Source organism: Alligator sinensis, unplaced genomic scaffold (assembly GCF_000455745.1).
Source record: "Alligator sinensis unplaced genomic scaffold, ASM45574v1 scaffold1301_1, whole genome shotgun sequence".
Taxonomy (NCBI): domain Eukaryota; kingdom Metazoa; phylum Chordata; order Crocodylia; family Alligatoridae; genus Alligator; species Alligator sinensis.
The window spans coordinates 302,410-323,250 of record NW_005842575.1 but is presented as its reverse complement, the minus strand read 5'-3'; the positions used below and the strand labels follow the sequence as shown (position 1 = coordinate 323,250).

At 41.8% G+C, this 20,841-nt stretch overlaps 1 protein-coding gene across 1 annotated transcript in view; it reads left to right on the top strand.

Annotated features, from left to right (window-relative positions):
* STXBP5L (syntaxin binding protein 5 like) overlaps positions 1–20,841 on the top strand; it is a 253,207-nt gene that overhangs the window by 103,481 nt on the left and 128,885 nt on the right. Inside the window, exons 12-14 of the mRNA XM_025214254.1 lie at positions 7,447–7,514; positions 11,449–11,489; positions 14,762–14,979. Coding sequence (XP_025070039.1) covers positions 7,447–7,514; positions 11,449–11,489; positions 14,762–14,979 — 327 coding nt within the window. The remainder of the gene's footprint in view (positions 1–7,446; positions 7,515–11,448; positions 11,490–14,761; positions 14,980–20,841) is intronic.

The following is a 20,841-nucleotide window of genomic DNA, read 5'->3' as shown; positions in this document are numbered from 1 at the left end:
CCGGCCCCCCCCAGCCTCCAGCAGTTTCATTTCCTGTCGCTGCTGCAGTGCTCCAGGCAGCAGGTAGGGAAGTGGGGGTGGGCAGGTGGGGAGGAAGCTGCAACTAGGCAGGAACATGAAGCGCAGGGCTGGGGTCTGCAGGAGCATGGAGCCTGAAGCATGGGGCCCACGCCCAGCAGGGTAGCAGAATTATGGAGCCCAAGTTGGCCCAGTTCCATCATGTGGAGCTCCCCATGGCTCACATGCAGCTCCTGGGACTCTGCTGGAAGTGGCAGGGAGCCCCGGGTGATGGAGCCAGGCTGGCTTGGCCCTGCTCCCTGCTTCCCAGCGGAGTCCCAAGATCTGCATGTGGGAGCAGGGAAGGCCACTGGTTCAACTGCATGGGGCTCCCCCCACAGTATGTGGATCTGGCCGGGTCCCAGGGGCTGCATATGACCTACAGGAAGCCCCATGCAATGAAACCGGGCTGGCTTGGTCCCGCTCTGTAATGCCATGGGCAGCTCCTGGAACTGGCCAGAGCCATAAGCCACCAAGGGGCTCTCCCTGCATGGGCTATGAGTGCCCTGAGGGCCTGCTGCTGCTGCTGCCACCGGTGGTGGGGGCTGTGCACCACTTAGGAGGCACATGCACACCCCACCATACCCACCCTCCCTCACACACAACCACACCTTCCCCCACTCCCTGCCTACAACCCCCACACACTGCCTACACGCACACTGACACCCACCGCACATATGTCCACACACACACACACTCACGCTCCCCTACAGACCCCACCCCCAGCCCCCCCACATCCCATCACACACACACCAACCCCCATGCCACACCCCACACGCTCCCCCACACACACTCCTCACACACCCCACACAATATACAAGATTAAGACTTTGTTTTGAGCTATTATGCAATCGCCTGTAAATACACTACACAAACACATGTAAATGAGGACAAAAATATATTTTAAAATAACATTAAAATATGTTATAATAGATGTTTGATTTTTAACATATGATTTAGTTGTTTTTGGTTCCAAGATGGCAACGCGCCCCCCTGCCAAAATGAGTTCCAGGCAAGGGGGGGGACTTCTGGTGGCAAAGGTCAGGGATTAGGGGGTGGGACTTCTGGTTGCAAGGGGGCAAGGCACCTGTCAAGAGGTGGAGCTTCTTTGTGGCCTTGGACAGGTCATCAAAACTCCTTAAGTGGCCCTCCAGCCAAAATAATTGCCCACCCCTGCTCTAAGACAGCTCTGACTAAAGGCTCTGGTAGAACTGTGAGTCAATCACATAAGCCTATAGGAGAGAGAGACAGGATTACTGCTTCTTTCAGAAGTGTAGATAAGAGAGTGAATTTATATCTATCATCATGTGTATTTCAATATAAATGGACTTCCTAGCCTGAAATAATTACCAGTGGAGCTCCAAAAGAGCGTATTTCCAGACTTCCAGCAATATCTCAGGGACCTACACTAATTACCACCAGTATCAAATCTGTAGTATCAACATCTCTTGGCACCACTTTTCTTGGCTCTGCTTACCTTGGCAATGGCTACTCTTTCACTGGCAGCTCTTACAACCATCTAGTCTGACTTTTTGCATAACATAAACCTTGGGATTTCTATGGATTAATTCCTGTTTGAACTACAGCCCAACTTTTACAAAAGTAATCTTAATTTAAAGATTGCCTCTACCACAACCTTTGATGCATTTATCAGGAGTCTGATGTGCCTTTTTCTGTGCTGCTCCATTCAGTTGCTTCAGTGTCATGTTGATGGAATGGACTTTCCTCCCCTATTCCAGATGTTTCTCCAGGATGCACTCTTCTCTTTAAGGGTGTGGCTATGTTATCATTTGATATTGATGGCCCTCTTAAAATCTGTCCTAAGTGCTGTCTTGGCATCTTTTGATGCTTTAGGTTGTTTTGCTCTACTTGGATTTCTCATTTTGTAACAAACTGTCCTAAAGACTGAGGGTCTTCTGCTGGCATCTGATTTCAAATGTGTTGATTTTCTTATCAATAACTTATGTGGATTTCCAAAGTTGCTTCATAAAGGAGGAAAGAAATTATGCTATTGTTGAAAATATCATTTTTGCATCTACTGAATATGATATTTTTCAGATCTTATCAAGTTTATGAAAGCTGCTTGTTGCTTGTGATATTATCAGTGAAGAATTACCCTCACTGATAAAATTAGCAGCTGGTTTTGAGTGTAAATTTGTCTGGCATCAACTTCTAGCCTTTGGAAACTTTGTATCTTTGTCTGATAGATGGAAGAGTTATCTGTTCTTAATTTGTATTTTCCTTACAGGTTCTTATAGACTATGATCAAATCATTCCTGAGGCTTCTCTTTGATAAACTAAATAAATTAAGCTTCTTGAGTTTCTCACTATACAAGGCAGGTTTTCCAATCTTTAAATCTTTCTCATGATTTTTTCTCTGAACATTCTTTAATTTTTCACAATACTCTTTAACAGTGGGCACCAGAACTGGTCACAGTATTCTAGAGTTTCACCAGTGCAAATACAGAGTTAAAATCGCCTCTGTACACCTCCTCTATATTCCAATTTATACATCCAAGTTACTGCAAGAGAGAAACATTTTGGACCTGGCATCACAGAGGGAGCTCATGTTCAAGTAATTATCCATCAGGGTCTATAGTCTTTTCAGAGTCATTTCCTAGTATAGATTTTCATTAGACTCTATAATGAGTCTAATGAATGTAAATCTCCAGCCCAGATGATGACTTTTTCCACTATGACTCAGGCAGCATCTGCAGTTTACTTGAGAAACAATACCCATATCAGAAGTATTCACAGCAGTGATTTGCAACTCAATCTTTTTCTGTAGGCAACACCATTTTCTGATGAGAGCATCGGAGTCTGATGCTTCTTTTGGCAGAGCTTTGTTGAAGTCTTTATTTAGGTAAACAAGCAACAAGAATCTACCCCCACTTCATATTTGGTCACTATTGCTTAGTCATCAGCAGTTAAATATATCTGGACAATCACAAAGAAAGAGATGGTTACACATGTTAGAGAATCTGTGGTACTTCAAGATGTGTTGTCCATGATTCCAGCACCCATCCTCTTTCCCCAGTACTACAGAGTCCTTTAACACCTGTCCTGTCAAAAGAAATGAGGGGAGTTGAGTCCATTCTGTCATTCAGGTCTTTGTGCACTTGTACACTTGACAAAGCTGGCCTTTAAAGCGGCTTAATTGCCCTTTTGCACTGCTTTAATGTTGCACTGTTTACCCCTGCGGCAATGTATTTCACTTTAATTTCGTCACAGGGTACACATGTGACAGCTTATTTTGCTTTAAGTGACCTTGTTACGTAGCAAGGTAAAACCCATCTGATGTATTTTAGCTCGGGGCCCACACAGCTCGCCCCCTGGCCGCGGGAGAGGCAGGCAGGGAGAAAAAGGATCAGGCCCCTCACTGATTTTTTTTCTGGTGGAGCCTACCCATGGGTAGCGACGGAGGGAGGCAGGTGAGTTGATGGGGGGCCTGTCACTGTGATGTGACAAAAGTCTCTAAATTGAAGCAGTGAGTTTTTAATCAACGCAATTAAAAACCCACTGTTTCAATTTAGGGAGAACTAAACCCCCATCACATGTACAAGCAGCCTTTGTGAGGAGGGGTGTGATGGCATATGCACAATAAAAACTGCTAACCAGAAGATTGAGTCTTGAGTAAAAGCAGCATGTGTAGAAGGAAATATGTACATAGATAATACATCTTGGGGAAAATATTACTGTATAGTAAAGTACCCTTATTTACTGTATTTTAAAGATAGATTGAGAAAGGTGTGTTTGTTCTTGGTCTGTAATCTGTTCTTACTCCCACTGAAGTCTATAAGGGCCTAGGTACACTTAAACTGTGAGCCACACAAATGTTGACGGGCGTTAGTGCTAGCTGGAGTTTGAAGCAGTCACACTTCAGGCCAGTAGGGGCCTGGATGACTGAAAGGTAAGAATTCCCCCAGTCCCATTCTGGGCTTTACCCTGCCCCTGCTCCCTGGGGCTCCCCCATTTCCCCTCCCACCCCCCACTTACTTGTGGTTGCCTGAAATGTCCGTTCCAGGACAGCAGCCACTGCTGCCAGCCTGCTGCTCTTCTCTGGGCTGAGCCTGCCTAGAGAGCAGCAACAGTGGCAGCTTGACAGGCAAGTTAACCCTCCTGTGCCTGCTCCCCCAGGACAGACAGCACAGGCAGCCACAAGTAAGGAGAGGGAGGGGGGTGGGCATTGAGCAGGGATCTAGGGTGCTTGGGGCGGCAGTGGGCCTGATTTGGGCCAGTGGCGGGGGGCACTCTAGAGTGGCCCTAGAGTGGTATAATGCTGAATTGCAGAGTGCTTAAAACCAGTTTCAGGTGTCAATGTGTAAACAGTCCAGGTGTTAAGAGCTCCAGGAGCCACCCAAAATTACTGTGTAACAGGGCCCTGAGAGTCTTGCTTCTGATTTCTTGCTTTTAAGGCCAAAGTCCACAATTTGTTCATAATCCATTTGCTAAAGAATGGAAAGATGAACTTCAGAAAATACTTGCAGAACTTATATAGCTTGTCTTCTTCCCTAGCTCTCTGAGATATTTATACTGTGTTGTAAAGGACTCTGAAAATGGAATATTGATATATTAGTACTGGGACAAAATTATTTTTGTTTTGTTGAAATTGTAATTGAAGTGTGATACTTATACAGGGTGGCACATCCAATGTGGCATTTCTCTTTTCCTAAAATTCTTAATTTTAGATGGATGCTGTTAGCTAATTATTAGTGCGTGATAATGTATATTTTAAAAGCTAATAGTATCTATTTTAACATAGATATCCACACACACACACACACACACACACACACACACACACGTAGTGTTGGACATACAAAAGCAAGCCATGATCAATTCTATTACCAGATCCTTTGGCCTGCACTGCCCAGCGCTTAGGAAAAACTTCCCTTTGTGTTATCATTATCAAGGCTGGCTGAACAATGGAGATGGCCACCAGCTCCATCTTCAAGAACAAGCTCCATGTAGCAGATAGGAACAAGAATCCTTCATCAGGCTTAATTTCAGGGGTCAACTATTTCCCTTCCTAATTTGAGAACAGCCTGTCTTTTCTTCCTTGCAATGTGGTCTGAAAGTTCAATAGACTGCTGGGTGCTGGAAATAAAAAGGAATCTGATATAATTTTAGGGCTCATGATCTCATATATCTGCTATTCTGTGAAGTCATGTAAGTTTTCCTTACATGCCCCTCTGAGCACATTGAAGATGTGTACAATAGCGAGCAGGCATTTTAATGGGTCAGACTAGTCATCTGGGCAAAAGACAGAATACTTTTAGATGGAAGTATTGTAACTAAATGCTGATGTTCTTGAATTGGTCCATGGAGTTAGTCTGTCATTTGTTATTTAATATTTTAATTGTAGTTTCATTTTGCATGAGTGTTACTGGTTAAGTAAATGATAGAAACCTTCTGTTTTATCTTGACTTGCATATGTTGGAACAGCTAATATCGGCTGAGGTGTGAGCATATTATCTGGCTCTGAAGTTGGAAAAAATACTTTTTCTCTTTGTTAAAAAAATCTGCTGTTAGCATTCTGGGCTTCAGTCTTGTTAATCTATATCTAAGGAAACATTGCAGTGTCTAATTGTAACTGCAAGCTACACCGGTTTTCTCACTGATTCACTGTGGGTTAAAATCCTGCCAGGTGAAGGGACTGAGCAAGAGTTGAGAATTTTCAACACCTCACAGGATCAGACCCTCTGTGAATCCTCCGGTTATTAAATGGGGAGAATAATACGTATTTTACTGAAGCAGTACAATGTTTAATTATGTGATTACATCCAACTTTGTTTAAAAGGTGCTACAGAAATGAAAAATACTATAGCTTCATCATTCCAAGCACTAATCTGGTGTATGTTCCATATTCAACCAGTTATAATGTCATAAATCACTTAGAAAAGTTACTGTGTAAACAAATCAGGGTTATTACCAGTCTCTCATTTGTGGAGATTACAGTGTTCACCTTGGGCTTGCATTCATTTATGTTAACTTGCCTTTGGTGCAATAGTCAAAGGTCCCAGTTTTAGCAAAGCACATAAACAATAAACTTAATTTAAGGATGCATTTAAATCCTGTTGAAGTCAGGGAGATTATGGAACATGCTTTGCTGAATCAGAATGTAAACAAATAGGGACCAATGTAAATCTAAGAATGATCTTGAAAGCAGAACTAAGAAAAGGAAAACAGACAAAGAAAGAAAAGCAAAGCTAACTTTTGTTAGGCACTGCCATACTTCTCCAAATTACAGCACTTAGTAAGAGCAGAATGCATTTTCTGAGAATTTAAAAGCAAATGTTTTATTTGTGTGAATTTCAATTATAATAAAATATATTATTTAAGTAATCTAAATACCTCATTTCAGATTTTTTTGGTCTTTAATGTTTTTGATAACACAGGACCTATTTCTTCCCATTTGGGTAAAACTAAGACTTTTTGTAGTAGCTAGATTTCAAGATAGTTTTTTTAGGATTAATGGTAATTTTTTTCTATTGTTGCCACCATTTTCAAATAAAACTTGCTTCTGAGTTTCACATTTAGCATATATTTAAATGAACATAAAATCTTTGGTATAATTCCACATGCACTTGCCTGTTTGTCCAACATGCACATGTTGCCTGTTTGTCCTACCCATGCTCTCTCCATGTATTCATTCAACACACCCCACCTGGGTCACCTGCTGCCCATCTAGTATTTCCTCCCATACTCATTTGTTATGCATGCCTCCCCAAACACTTCACCACCTACTCCCATTCATTCCACACCATCCCATCCACTCATTCTGCATAAACACTGCTGAATTTACATAGCTATTCATTTTAGACACCCTTCTCCACACCTCCAGATGCACTGATTCTGCATACATGCCTAACCACTCTATGATCCCCTTCCTTTCCCACCTCTCCATATTGTACATGCATTTTCATTCATTCTGCACAGATATCACCCTCCCCACTCTGTGCCCAGTTAATTCCATATACACATCCTCTTACTTAAAACAGTTCAATAGTTGCCTTCTGCAAGACAGACAGTTCCCAAGGGGAGGAGTGGTTATCACTGCTGTAACCCCAACCATTTATAAGCAAAGCCCAGTAACAGAGGGTGGCTTAATATGGTACATGCATGGCCTATTCTCTCATTTAACACCCCAAGTTCATGATTCTTTACTTTATTTTCATTTCCCCTTTCTTGGGCAAGGATCTCCCATAGCCAAGATCTCTACCTTGTTCTGAGACTGTCAGGGAGGAAAAGTGAAAAATAACTAGTGTGTGTCTAAAAATCAGTTTAATGAGAAATATCACTTTCTCGAAGAATTTTTCATCTGTTGTTCACTTAATAGAGGTCTGTCAGAAATAACCCTGCTCTCTGAACCCATGTACTTGTGTTTAGGAATGGCCCATCAGTGGGGGAGCGTGGAATCTTGGAGCACAAACCTATCCTGAAATTATTATTACAGGGTAAGAACGGAATAGAACATTTGTGTTTCTGAGATGTTGATTTAGAACCTTTGACTGTGCACATCTACAGCTTATACCTCCATCCAGCAATAGAGATGGCTGACCAGAGCATCAGAATAGGCACACACCACCTCCATTTTTGGTGGTACATAGTACTCCTAAGGTGAAATTCCTCCTAGATCAGAGGGACTTTACAAGTCCTCATACAACACTTAAGGTATTACACGATAAGGTATTAAATAGCAACTAATCCTTTGTACTCAGAACAAATTAATCTAGGACCTAGGTTGAAAGCCAAGCTAGGAGGGTGCCCCTATAGCTGTGAAGCTGAGAGCTAAAGATCTATGGGAGGAGGTGCTCAGGGCAAGGGAGTACTGTAGTCAGCTATGAGTACTAAGGGTGATATTCTGTTCCTTCCTTCTCATCTAAGTGATCAATTGCATGGCATTTTTGGCGCTTGCGCACCCAGAGCAATTATTTTATTGGATGCATAACCCTGGCTACATGAACAACTATGGATGATTATGTAGGTATGCCTGCAGAGTATGTGCAGTAGGGTCCAGAGTATATATGCGCACTCTTTGTGGATGCACAATGGCCTTAGACACCCAAAGTCCCTTGACTACCAGATGTAGACTTAGAAACGGGGGAGGAAGAGAGAGACTTCCCAAGTTTTCCTCTCAGTACCTGCATGGCTAGGGCACTCAAGTAGGAGGCCAAGGAACCTGGGTTCTACGTCCAGACAGGGCTTGAACCTGGGATTTTCTGACTTCTCAGCATAGCACTCCTGTTGCAGTGATACAGGTTAGCCATTTTTCCATCTATTCTCCAGCGCTCCTTTTAAAGCTGGCCTTCTGGGGGGCCAGGAGGGAGCAGGAAGCCAGAGGGTGTGTGGTTCAGGTAAGTGGCTAGTCTCCAGTCTGGGCCCTTGTCTCCAGTCAGTCAGAAGCTTCTTCTTTACACTGGCCTCCATTCATTTTAACTGCTACATTAATGGCTTAGTTTCAAAATGAGCATCAGAAAAGAGCCTGATTAATGAATAATTGTGGTGCGGTGATTAAGGTGGTGTGCTGGAAAGTCAGAGACACAGCTTCAAACTTCCTCTGGGAACGGTGGTCCTTAGAACACATGTTCCAGCTTCCTAGGTGAGTGCCCTCGCCATTTAGCTACCGGAGAGAAAAGATGTGATCTTTCTCCTGTTTTGTTGCCAGTTTCCACATGCCCAGTTTACATAGTCATCCATGTGTACAGGGTTACATGTCCAGAAATAGAATTCCTCTGGGCACGTAAGTGCAGAAATTACCTTGGAGATGACCAATCAGGACACTAGATGACCACTGTACAATGCCACCCTAAGAAACAGATGTCATTAGCAGAACATGAAACGTGGAGCCAAAAGTTCCACAAGCACTTATTTAGCAAAGTTGCTTTGATTTTAGGGGACTCTCTGGCTGGAGTGAATCTGGACCATAGTGTTAATCTCTCCAAGTTTGTGTAAATTCTGGGTATTGTGGTGAATTTTACATTTTGAGATTTGTACCTTTAAGATCCAGCCTAGCAGGGAAACCTCAGGATAACTGAAAGTTTCTGACTTAGTCACAGTGCCTCCTGGGTCTTCAATACAGCACAGTACAACAGAAGCTCTGTCTCCTTTTCCATGATGAAGCCATCACTACCCTCAATTCTCAGCTGCTTTAGTTATGGCAACAATATGCATCTGAGAAAGCCCTGTAATATACCTTGTGTATTGAACAGGGAGGAGGGATTTTTCTGTCTTTGAAAAGAAATACGCCCTTCCCCAGACCCTCAAAACGTTTTTATATTCATAAAAAATAGCACAACTTTAAGGATCAGTATCTTTGGACCTTTCAGGTATGCCCTCTTTTTGATGTCATACAACTCTCATTTCAATTGAAGGCATAGTTAACCCCACCTTTTCAAAATTAGGCATATGTGGAACTTGAGTGATTAGGTTTTGTGCTGACCCACTGCAAGAGGATGAATTTCACCTTCTATGCAGGGTCATTAGGTATTGTACCTTAAACCTGTCACTGGCCCTGGAATTAATTTGGTCTGTTTGGGGTCCTGAGCTACTGTAACTTGGAGTATTAAATTCCATATTTTTGGAAGAGTGAAAGAAGTATTTGTTGGGGCTTGATTTAATTTATTTGAATCTAATCAGAGGTTTGGATTTTTTTTAAATAAATTAAGCTGTGGGTATAGTGTAAGTGAATGATCAGAGATGTGTTATAAAGCACTATGTCTTTGCAAATTATTATGTGTGTATTAATATTATATAATACACATTGCATGTGTCTACAGTTGCATTAATAGTATATACATTTAATTCTGTGTCACTTCATCTCTTATGAAAATAATTTACTTATGCTTGCTATATGTATTCTTTCTCTCTGCTGCTGTAGCTTCCATTGAGCTCAGAACTTTAAAAGTTCCAGCTCTTAAGATACAGTATGACCATGTTCTGCTTTTCCCAATAATCAGATCCTTGAAAAAAATGTTAAACTTTTTATTCCAGACAAAAAGAATTATGTTATTGGTATTTTAGTTCCATGCCTCTTTAAGAATGACAATGAGAGGTTCTTCTAACTGCAGCTGCAGTTAATTAAAATGTTGTTAGTGGCCACATCTAATAGACTGGGCTAGATTGTGACTTCAGAGCCTCAGCCCAGACCAGGAAAAGCACTATATAGGTTGTTTCTTAAAAACACAGGAATTCTTCCAGGGCAATTTACTGGGCTCTGGCTGATGTAATCTGAATGTACTGAATTTTGCCCAGTTCTAGTTGTCACAACCAGTGAGTGGTAAAGCAAAGCAGAACTATTAGGGTCCCATTTTGTTTGCCCTTGCACACATGGAATAGCATTTTATTCTGCAAATATGCCCATTAAAACCAATCATAAAGAAGATGCTACTCATTGGGCGCATCTGCATGTGCATATTAAGGCAGAACAATAAACACGTGGTGCATATCGCACCAGAATTTATTTATCGGAGGCACCATGTTTACACGTGCACCAAGGAATGGGTGCTCCATTGTGGGGCTAGCCAGTAGGCAGTCCCTGCATTCAAGCACCTTCATGCCCCAGCCAACTTGGTCAGCATTTACGCATGCATTGCTATGTATGAAAAAAAAAACTCTGCAGCAGGATAGTACTTGTATTTACAAGTACTAACTTGCTGCAGAGTATATTAGTTTCCTGCAGCCTAATAGGGATGTACATGTAGATGCCAAGCCATTTATTGTGGAGCTAATTAGTCTACTCTGCAGTAAATGTCTTATGTAGATGTGCCCATTGTGAGCAAGGATGGAAGAATCTGGCGCTTACTGTTGTATCAACAATGGATCTTAAAATGAATAGAGTATCTTTGTGACAGTTTTAAATTAAAAAAACTCACTAAGTTACCACAGAGACTCCATAATATATAACATACATAACATGTATCAACAGGCTGGAAATTTCTCTTAGATAATAGATCAAGATTTAATTTTTTATCTGAGCTTATCTATTAAAAAGCACAAGCATTGATAAAATATGTGAGAGCTCTTTCTTTTGGAAAATTAAAATGAATAACATGCAAATTCCTAGGTAACTAATTTGTGTGGAAGCAATTATAGTGACATACTGTTGATCTGCATTTCCTTTGATGTACTGTATATGTACACTACAAATCAATTAATGCATTATGTTTACATTATTTCATTTGTTTAGATAGTATAAATGTAAATTGCATCACTGCAATTTCATATTTCACTTCAAGTTTAGGCTAGATTGTGAGAATGAAGGAAAGGCCAGCTAAGGTATTCTAACATAACAAATGCAGTGACTCAGTTGAGCTGTTTGAATGATCAGTAATTGAGAGAAGATGAAATAATGTCATGTTTTGTATTAACCAACATTTAATTTTTTTTAAGTCATGCAGATGGATCAGTAAAGTTTTGGGATGCCTCCGCCAGTAAGTTTCTATTTTTATTATAATATATGCCTGGATTGAGGGATTTGGTTAGGGTAGTGTAAGTAGAAACAATGGGATGAAATTAAGAAAAGAGTCATTAAGCTAAATATCATAAAAAAAAATTAAATTCTTCACAGTGAACTGCTAGTGTACAAAATAATCTTCCAAAGAGAGCAAAATGCCACAGTTTGTAAGTGGAAAACTAAAGCAGACTAAACCCCATGAAACAAGCTATAGGGGAAAATCCTACAGTGGATACATGAGGATAGTCTTGACTGGATCAAACTTGTCTGTCCCAGTTCTAGTTACTGCCATTTCATGAGATCAGTCTCATAATTTCATGAGAGGTCAGGTATTTACAGGTATTTTTTTAAAGAGCTAAATATATCCAAAGACAATTCTAATTCAAGATGCTAGGGCCCCTTGTGGGTCCACAGACTATGTCTAAGGAGTCTGAAAAAAATGACTATGATCATCAAAAAAGTATGTGAATACCCACACTTACAATTGAAGGGGGTCCACACCTCCATTCGAAATTTTTTAGGGGTCCACAAATGAAAAAAGGTTGAAAACCACTGTTCTAGTGTCTTTGTCCATTATAGTTTTTTCTGTAACCATTCATTCCAGTGTATAATTTTTGTTTAGTTTCACCCACATAGTTTCTATGTGGGCATTTGATGCACTGGATTAGGTGTACCATATTCTAGGATAGACATGTGAATTCTGATTGATTCATTGTGGGGAGTGTTGACCGTTGTGGCAGTGGAGATGAGTTGACAGGTTTTGCATTTTTTGTTAAGACAGTGTTAGATCCCATTTGGTGCCTGTTGATCAGCAGGGAGTTTCTTTCTGATGACTTGGATGGTGTTAAGGGGCTGTCTGAAAGTCAGGAGTTGCAGGGGCTGGGAATATTTCTCTTGAGGTATGGTCCTTTTTGAGTATCAGCTATAATTGCTTGATGATCCTTCTTATTGGTTCAAGGGGTTAGTAGGTGACAACCAAGGGTGTGCAGTCAATGGAGGTTTTCTTCTTGTTGCTGCAGGGAATTTGGGTGGCTCCTTCAAAGATGCAGTCTGTTTCTCTGCTAGAGGGTCCTTTCTGGGCAAAGGCAGTTTTCATTTGGCAATGTGGGTGTCATGAGTTTTCCCCTTGGAGCAGATGTAGTTGGCACCTGAGGGCCTGACTGTCATTTAAAGCTTTTTTGATGTGTTTGGGATGATTGCTGGTTTTGTGGACATAGGTGTGGTTGTCCATGAGTTTTTTGTAGGCTACCATCCCAGATGTATATTGTTGTATCTAGACAGTTGATATTAGTGGTGGAGTATTCCAGAGAGAATTTTAATTGAGGATGATAGTTTTTGAACTTGCGGTGGAAGTCACTTCTTCTCCCCCCAGTTATGCTACTGATGCTCTGTCCAGGTTATGGAAGTATTCTTTCAGGCAAAGTCTGCAGAATTTTTCCAATTCTTCACATATCAGTGTCTTGTCAGGTTGTTTCTCTGGACAGAAGTTCTCAACCTTTTGGCAAAGATCAAGTGAGCCCACAGTGAGCTCTGCTGCCATGGCCTGTCTGCTTCCTGTACCCAAGTTAGCTCATCTTAAGCTAGCTCAGGTGTCGCTGCAGTCTCCAGTATTGACATAAGCTTAGTCTAATGAGTCTAGATAAAAACAGCAGTGAAGACACAACAGCAAGGGACTCAGCACGTGATAGCTACCAGAGAACATATGCAAAGTCCCTGGAGAGTTTATCCACTGTTTATTAGCACATGTAAAAAGCCTGTGCCACTGAATCCATGCTATAATCACATCTTCATTTTGCTCTGTAAACATCCTGAAGATGCTGGACTTGAGCTACTGCTGTCCTAAATCTCATGCAAACAAAGGCTGCCTATACTTGTGCTCACTGGTGTTCTAAATGGAACGTGTTGGAGCAGACTTGATTAATCGAGTCTGTTCTGCATTCTATTTAAAATGCTACAGCATTGCCACCGCATCACATGTATTAAGCCCTCACGTTTTAAAATGTTCATAGGGAGCTTTAAGTAAACCTCATCAAATGAGGTTTAGATAAAGCAATCCACGACCATTTTTAAAGGTGTGGGGGCTTCATACATGTGACAGTAAGGCCCTTTAATTGGAGCGGCTGCCCAAGAAGTGCTCTAATTAACCTCCCACCCACCTCCAAGCACATGTGTAGTCGGCCATAAATACCAGTGCTACGGAAATGCCAAATAAGTTTAAAATACTGCTGAATAAGAGCGGCCATGTTTTGCTGTCTCTCTACACAGGCAAAACTGACCAGAACAATATTGAAAGAAACTCATTGTGTCTTCCTCATCCCCACTCTGCAACACGTGCACTGCTTTAAAAGTCCTGCTTTTGACCTCGGCATTGAAAAAAACAGTATCCAAAAAAGAAATTTTTACAAAACATAGAATACACCTCTCTTTCAGGACTAAACAGTCATGTTTCTCTGTTTACTTGCACCATTGAATGTAATGGAGTTCCACTGATATAAAATTGGTATGAGGAAAGAAGCAGGTCCTTATATTTCTCCCCATCCCAAAACAAAGCCTACTGGAGATGTTTCAATCTCGTGTGAATAATAGTATTTTTCCTGTAGTCTACATTAATGTAGAAAGTTTTTTGTAATGGAGCATAATATGGTTGGTTATATTGTAAAGTCTTTCAATCTAGGGCTGCGACCAGCACAATTGGGTCCCAATCCTGATTGTAGCCTCTGAACACTATTATAAATAATACACTGTTGTTATTCCATATTTGGGATGTTAACAGTATCCTATAACCCTCATGCTACTCAGGACACCAGAATTATCTATTTTTCTCCTTGAAGTGTCATGGGATCTTTAATTTGTAATAAGATAGCAGCTATAGGCAGATAAAAGAGATCTAAGTTTAATATCTTATTAGGAAGATGGCACTGACAGTGTTGCAAGCAGTTCTGCATCTCTTCAGTATTGACTGTCAAAGGAGCACTGAATCAGAGCTTAAGTCTAAACATGAGACTGAAACTCGTGCTTTCTAAGTTTCTTGCCCAGAAAGAAAATGCTAACAAATGACCTATTTGTAAATGTCAAATTCAGGAAATCTGGCATATAAACCTTAGCAATGCTGTCCATATTATCTTGTTCTGTTGAACTTTTATAACATTACATAGCAAGTCATGTCTAAAAGACCACCAACTAAGAAATCTAGTACCTAGGTTTGTTTAATGTTAAACAATATTTTAGATGTGTTTTAATATTTTGCAGTAACTCTACAGATGTTGTACAAGTTAAAAACCTCAAAGGTGTTTGAAAAGCAGAAATTAGGAGAAGGAAAATCCACAGCTGAGATTGTGGAAGAAGACCCTTATGCCGTTCAGATGATGTACTGGTGTCCTGAAAGCCGGATATTCTGTGTGGCAGGAGTCTCTGCATATGTTATTATTTACAGATTCAGCAAACATGAAGTTAATACTGAAATAGCAGTAAGTCCTTCAGAATTTTACTCAAATATTGATAATAACTGGAAAGAATAAATAATTTAGGCCATAATTTCCAAGATGGAGTGCTTCAGGTGAGCCTGCTAGTCATATGTATGTATCAGAATAAAGCTTCCATTAAGTTGCCCAAATATAAATTCTGCAACATTATAGTTCAACCATTTTGAGTGAATTCCCAGGTCTATTGAAATCAATGGCAAGGCTATAATTGATTTAATTGGAATTGAATTCCATTATTTTGGTGTAGCAACAAAATATAATACTGGATCAAGACTTGATTTGTTTTTGAGCTATTGGGTTAGTCTCTGTTTTAGTTGTATGCTCTGAAATGTCTGTTGCTTTACGTGCCTTTATCATTACAAGATAGGTAGCAAATGATTTTCACTATGAAAAATAGAACAGAAAATTCTCAACATAGAATGTCACAGCATAATGTGTAAAGTAGTTTGTCTGTACTTTTTGATAGTCAACATTCATTTTTCACTTGCATGATAATTTTTACCACCTTTTTCATACAAGTTCAGACTAGGTTTTAGCATGTTCACAGAATTTGTAAATAGTCAAAGCATCCCTCACTACATCTCTTTGAGTTGAACCCCTTTCTGGTGTCAGGACCCAGCCAGTTACCCTTTTGGGGTTGATTCACATGATTCTCCTGCTCTCAGGCCAGGCCTTGAACTGCAGTTCCCTGATACTAAACATGGTTATTTCAGCAAGTCTGAAATAACCCTTAGGTTCCCTTCCCCACAAAAGCTGTGACTAGTACCTAATATAGTAGCAAAACAGCTTCATAATGCAAAGTATTATTTATTCAGAACAATAGCACTTAAGACAAAATAGATATTAAAATACCGTGCCTCTGCATACGCATGCCTATTTCTTCTGACTGCAGGTGTATGGATCTGGATGGACCTCAACTTCTTCTGATTCCTTCCACAAAGCCTTCCTCTTTGTCTGCTGTCCCAGACAGCACCTGAAAGTTGGTCTTCCACTGCTCCTGAGATGCCTTTGTCAGCATACAGGGCACGGACAGGTGTGAAGCCCCCTGCCGTAACTCATGGCACTTTATAGGAAGCGCCATGAGTTCCAGCAGTCCCCCCCAACCCAGCAGACAAGCTCTATTGTGTCTGGGAGAGTGGGGGATCGACTCCAGTGTTGTTTTCAGGCTGGAGGGGTGGGAAGAAAGGAGAGGGACCTCCATCTGGGATTTTCCGAGCCTATGCTTGAGGGGAGTGTATGGAGTCCCCCCCCGCGGGGGGGGGGGGGGGGGGGCTCCAGTCCACCCCTCCTCCCCCCTCCAACATGGGCTGGGCAAAACCCAGACAGAGCTCCCTTCCCCCCCCCCCATCCTGAAGACAACAGCAGGGGCGGGGCTGGACTGCAGCAGCCCAGCCCCGCTCCCAGCACATGCTCACAGAAGCTAACGAAGTTGTTTTGCTTTGAAGCACCTTCATCCGAACATGTTCATTTGTTGCATGATCAGGCACTTTTAAAGCACTCCATAGCCACGCACTTCTGTCAGGGAACGGCTATAGAGCACTTTCAGGAGGCTGAGCGTGTGACAAAATGTCACTTCTGTCAGCACCCACAGTATCCTTTTGATCTCTAGGCTTCCGGCCCTGCAAATCAGCCATGTCACTTCGGCTTAAACCTGAAGATATGCCATTGCCTTGCAGTTGCTCCCCAGTGTTTGTTGGAACATTTGTTTATCTATAGCTATTGTGTTACCTGTTTGGTTTTTCCACAAGCACCGATTTAAGCTAGATCAGTACTTTCACATAAGAAAGTTTTATAACCCATTGTACTGTAACGTCATCTCATCAAGCCACATGCAGTGTTCAGAAAATTATTATATCTCAATATTTTATATAATTTTATAGCAGTTCTACATTTTCCACAATTGTTATCTAACTTTTATCTTCTTTACTTTTCTAACTTTGTTTTTCAGCCAAATTGCCACTAAAAATGGGATTTTGTTGAAGTAAAAATCTATGTAAATGTACTATTCTATTTCTCAAATTTTAACTCCAGTATAGAAATATTTACAAAAATAGTTGTTCTGTGAAGTGTTGTTTCACCGTGGTCAGTGAAGTCTGAATTTGCATATTCCCATCTCCATAGCAGATGGAGCCTCTCCATCTTCCCTCTGCAGCTTCTCCTCTGTTTGGGTTCACTTGCTGAGTATCCTTCTGGTTTATACCCCTGAACAGTGACTTCTCTGCAAAAAAGAATAGGTGGCCAAGTTGTGATGCAGACATGTATCCAGGTTTCATGTGCCTTTTGGCATCTGGATCTATTTCTTCCTGTCCCAGGATGATAAATTTATGTTAAGCTCACCTTCTCGTAGTGAGTGCACAGAGGATGATCCGTGAATGTCAACTCTATGTTACACCACAGGAAACTTTGAAGGCAAGGAGCCTGAGGTACTTCATGTTCTATTGAAAGCATCAGTCCTTCCCTAGTATGGCTTCCTAAGCCAAGCTTTGGAGAAGAACTACAGGAAAGAGTCTGTCTGTCTTTGGAAGTACAGAGAAAGGTCCAATGACCTTCATCATAGAATAAATGAAAAATAGGTCTAGAGGAGGATCATCTAGTCCCATGCCCTGAAAAAGGCAGGATCATTTCTGTCCAAGCCATCCCTGACAGATATTTGTATTCAGCACTTGAAAACTTCCAGTATATACACAACCTCTCTAGGTAATCTTATTCAGTGCTTAACTGCTCTCAGAGTTAGAGATTTCTTCCTAATATTCAATCTAGAACTCCCTTGTTTCAATTAAGTCCATTATGTCTTATCCTGCCCCTGTTGACTCGCATAACACCACCCTCTTTATAACAATCAATTCTGCATTTGAAGACTGGTATCAAACTCCTCACTCAATCTTTCCTCCCCTCAAATGATGGAACTCTAAAACAAACCCCAAGCAGCTGATGCCTTTTCAAAATACCTACATGAAAATCATGAAGACAGACTGTAGCCCCTTCAGAGGTCTCCCCAGGAGATGGACCAAAACTGAGAGGATTCAGAGAAACACTGTGGAATTCATAGCTGTAGGATCAGCTTAGGTTTTTCTTTTATCCTTAAGTGGAAACTAAGCCAACCAGATTCATATGGATAGTGCCACAAGTGTCACTTAGGGTCTGGTGTACACTGATATTTAGGCTTAACCATGAGATTGTCCTCAACAAGCCCAAGTCAGATGATCTCTTCTTCCCCATGTATACATTGTGTTTCTACTTTTGGTGTGTTTTGTATCAAGTTTCTTAAAATAAATTGAACGGTTTTACTCTCACAAATTTTCACCTCCCTTAGAAATATCAGAGACCAATTAAAACATCAGGCTGCAGCTTCTGGGTCTTTGCTTGTAAGCAAAGATGACAAATGGATTGACTTCATAAGGATAAGGTTCATTTTTCAGGCACGTCACAGCAGAGAATCACCAATGGTGGTATAACTAGGGTAGGATGACTAGGGCAGTCACCCTGGGCACTGACTTGAGAGTGGAGATACAAAATAAATGGCTTCTGTAGGTAGCCACATTTTTGCAATTGCAGTCATACTGGCAGTAAAACAGCATCCAGAAGTTGCTGCTGCCCCTGTGCCCTGGGTGCCCAGCTGTGTGGCTGCACACAAATTACCAAGCAGAGGTGGCAAAGTTTGACTTCCTTGTATGGGACAAAAGTTATTAGGCTGATGTTACTCTTTCATTCTGTTCAGCTCTTGCATGAATTGAACATGCCCTTGGGACAACTTAAGAGGTCAAATGCTAGTGACAGATCTGTAACTGCTACAGATGTCATCAATACCCTAACTTTCCTCTCAAGCTGAACATTAGCCAGCCTGCATTTTTCCTCTTTCCTTGTTCACATTCAGGGAGTCCAGCTTTTACACAATAGTTGGAAAAGTGTCCTATATATTCACTGTCTAAATAGGACCAAACTGGTGCACAAGATTCACAGATGTATGTGGAAGCAAGACCAGGAGGGAGGCCATCCCAGGACCAGTGAATCAGATCACATATGTTTAACTGCTAGAGTCAGACAGATGTCTACCCTCCTGTGCAACCTAAGGCATATTCATCTCGGTCTAACACAGCTTCCACAAGTCTTCATGACTAAAATGCACAGGTCCTATTAGAGCTGTGTGAACATCCTTGTGCAGTTTCACTCCTTGAAGTTTTTAGTTTGCTGAGCCCCAAGTCATTTAAGGCACATTACACTGCCAAATTTCCTACAGCAGCTGTAATTAATGCACAATATGCCACTGAGGCGTGCAAACACTGACACCATTAAAGCAGTGCAAAAGAATTTAGCCCACTTTAAAGCGTCGTGCACACAAGCGTCTCATTTTGTCTACACGGCCTCAGTTTCTAAATCTGTCTTTGATTCTAGATCTGTTGGCCAATTCAGGAGAGCAGTCCTGCAGTCACTGTTCACTTGGGGTGGCATTCTGTTTCCTTCCTGGCCATCCAAGTGTTTAGATTTGGTCATCTGCTTTCCATCTAAATGCCAAAAATGCCACTTGCCTGCAGGTGGGAATTCTATTCCTGGGCATGAAAACTTGCATGCGTATGTTATTATCTATGCCTTCTCAGGCAGTGGCCCCTGGCCCTGATCTCAGTCCTTCTTGGGCATTGGGCCCCTGGCCCTGTGTATTAGCGCCTTAATTCCAGCCCCAAGCGGGGCTCAAAGCAGTTGCATGCCCTTCAAGCACCACTGGGATCTCCACCTCCCATTACCAGTTCCAAACCTGGTCCACCAGTTAAATATAACAAAAGAAAAACCCCTCTGGCTGTAACATAGTCTCTGAACAGTTTATCTATTGGGCTCTCATTTATAGCTGCTGGTTTCAACATAAACAAGCTCCTTGGCTGAACCAACACACTGCCCCCCATACTGGGTCCTATTTCTCTGCAAGTTATAGGCATCTTGCTTGCAGATCTCAGAGCTTCTCAAGTCAACTAGGCAGTCCCCTTCAGCCTTCCTCCTCAGGAGCATTTTCTCTTTCAGCCTACATAGCCAGACTGACTGACTGGGCTCAGGCACTGGCTTTATGTGCCCCCTAAGTCCAGCCCCATCCAGTCATGTGTTCCCCTTCTATGCCTGAGGACCAGTCTGTTTTCCCTGTTAGGGCTTGGCTCAGCTGACTGCAGCTCTGGACTCCTGAGCTGCCCATAGACCTGTCCTATTTACAGCTTACTGCTCTGTGACTGTCTTCTTGGAAAGGTTACTCCTCCCCCGCCCAGGGCAGCCACTATCCATGTAGCTACAGGCCTGTCTGTTTGCCTGTTAGTTGGCAGCTGATTTACAAGCAGTTAGCCTGTGTATTAGCTACCAGCCTTCCCAAGGCCAGCTTAGTCTACTACATCTCCCTCTTAAAGTAATAGGAGCCCTCTAACTCCCTATTACACTCTCCATCACAAAGATCTAATTTGAACAGTTCCCAAAGGAGGTACATATGACCATAGTAACTGAGATTCTCAGAATGATTGCTCCTGTGAATTCACATTCCCTGCCCATCTTCCCCTCTCTTGGGGTCTTGGGCTAGTTTTCCTAAATTAGTGAGAAGAGTTAAAGGATGGTTGGGGCCACATCCTCTGACATCCCCAGAGAGCATGGAGCAAGAAAACTGTTTGGACTTTGCTTGGTAAAACCACTGAAGAGTCCATGCAAGGAATATGGTTCTCCAGTGAATGTGGAATCATAATAATTTGTTATCTCGGAGTCACCCACAGGGAAGGAAGATCAGCAGTTAACATGATCTGTTCTACATGTTGGCTGAAACCTAGGTGGAGAGTACAGTACTGGCAGTGAGAAGGTGGAGGTGTAGATGAGCCTTTGCACATG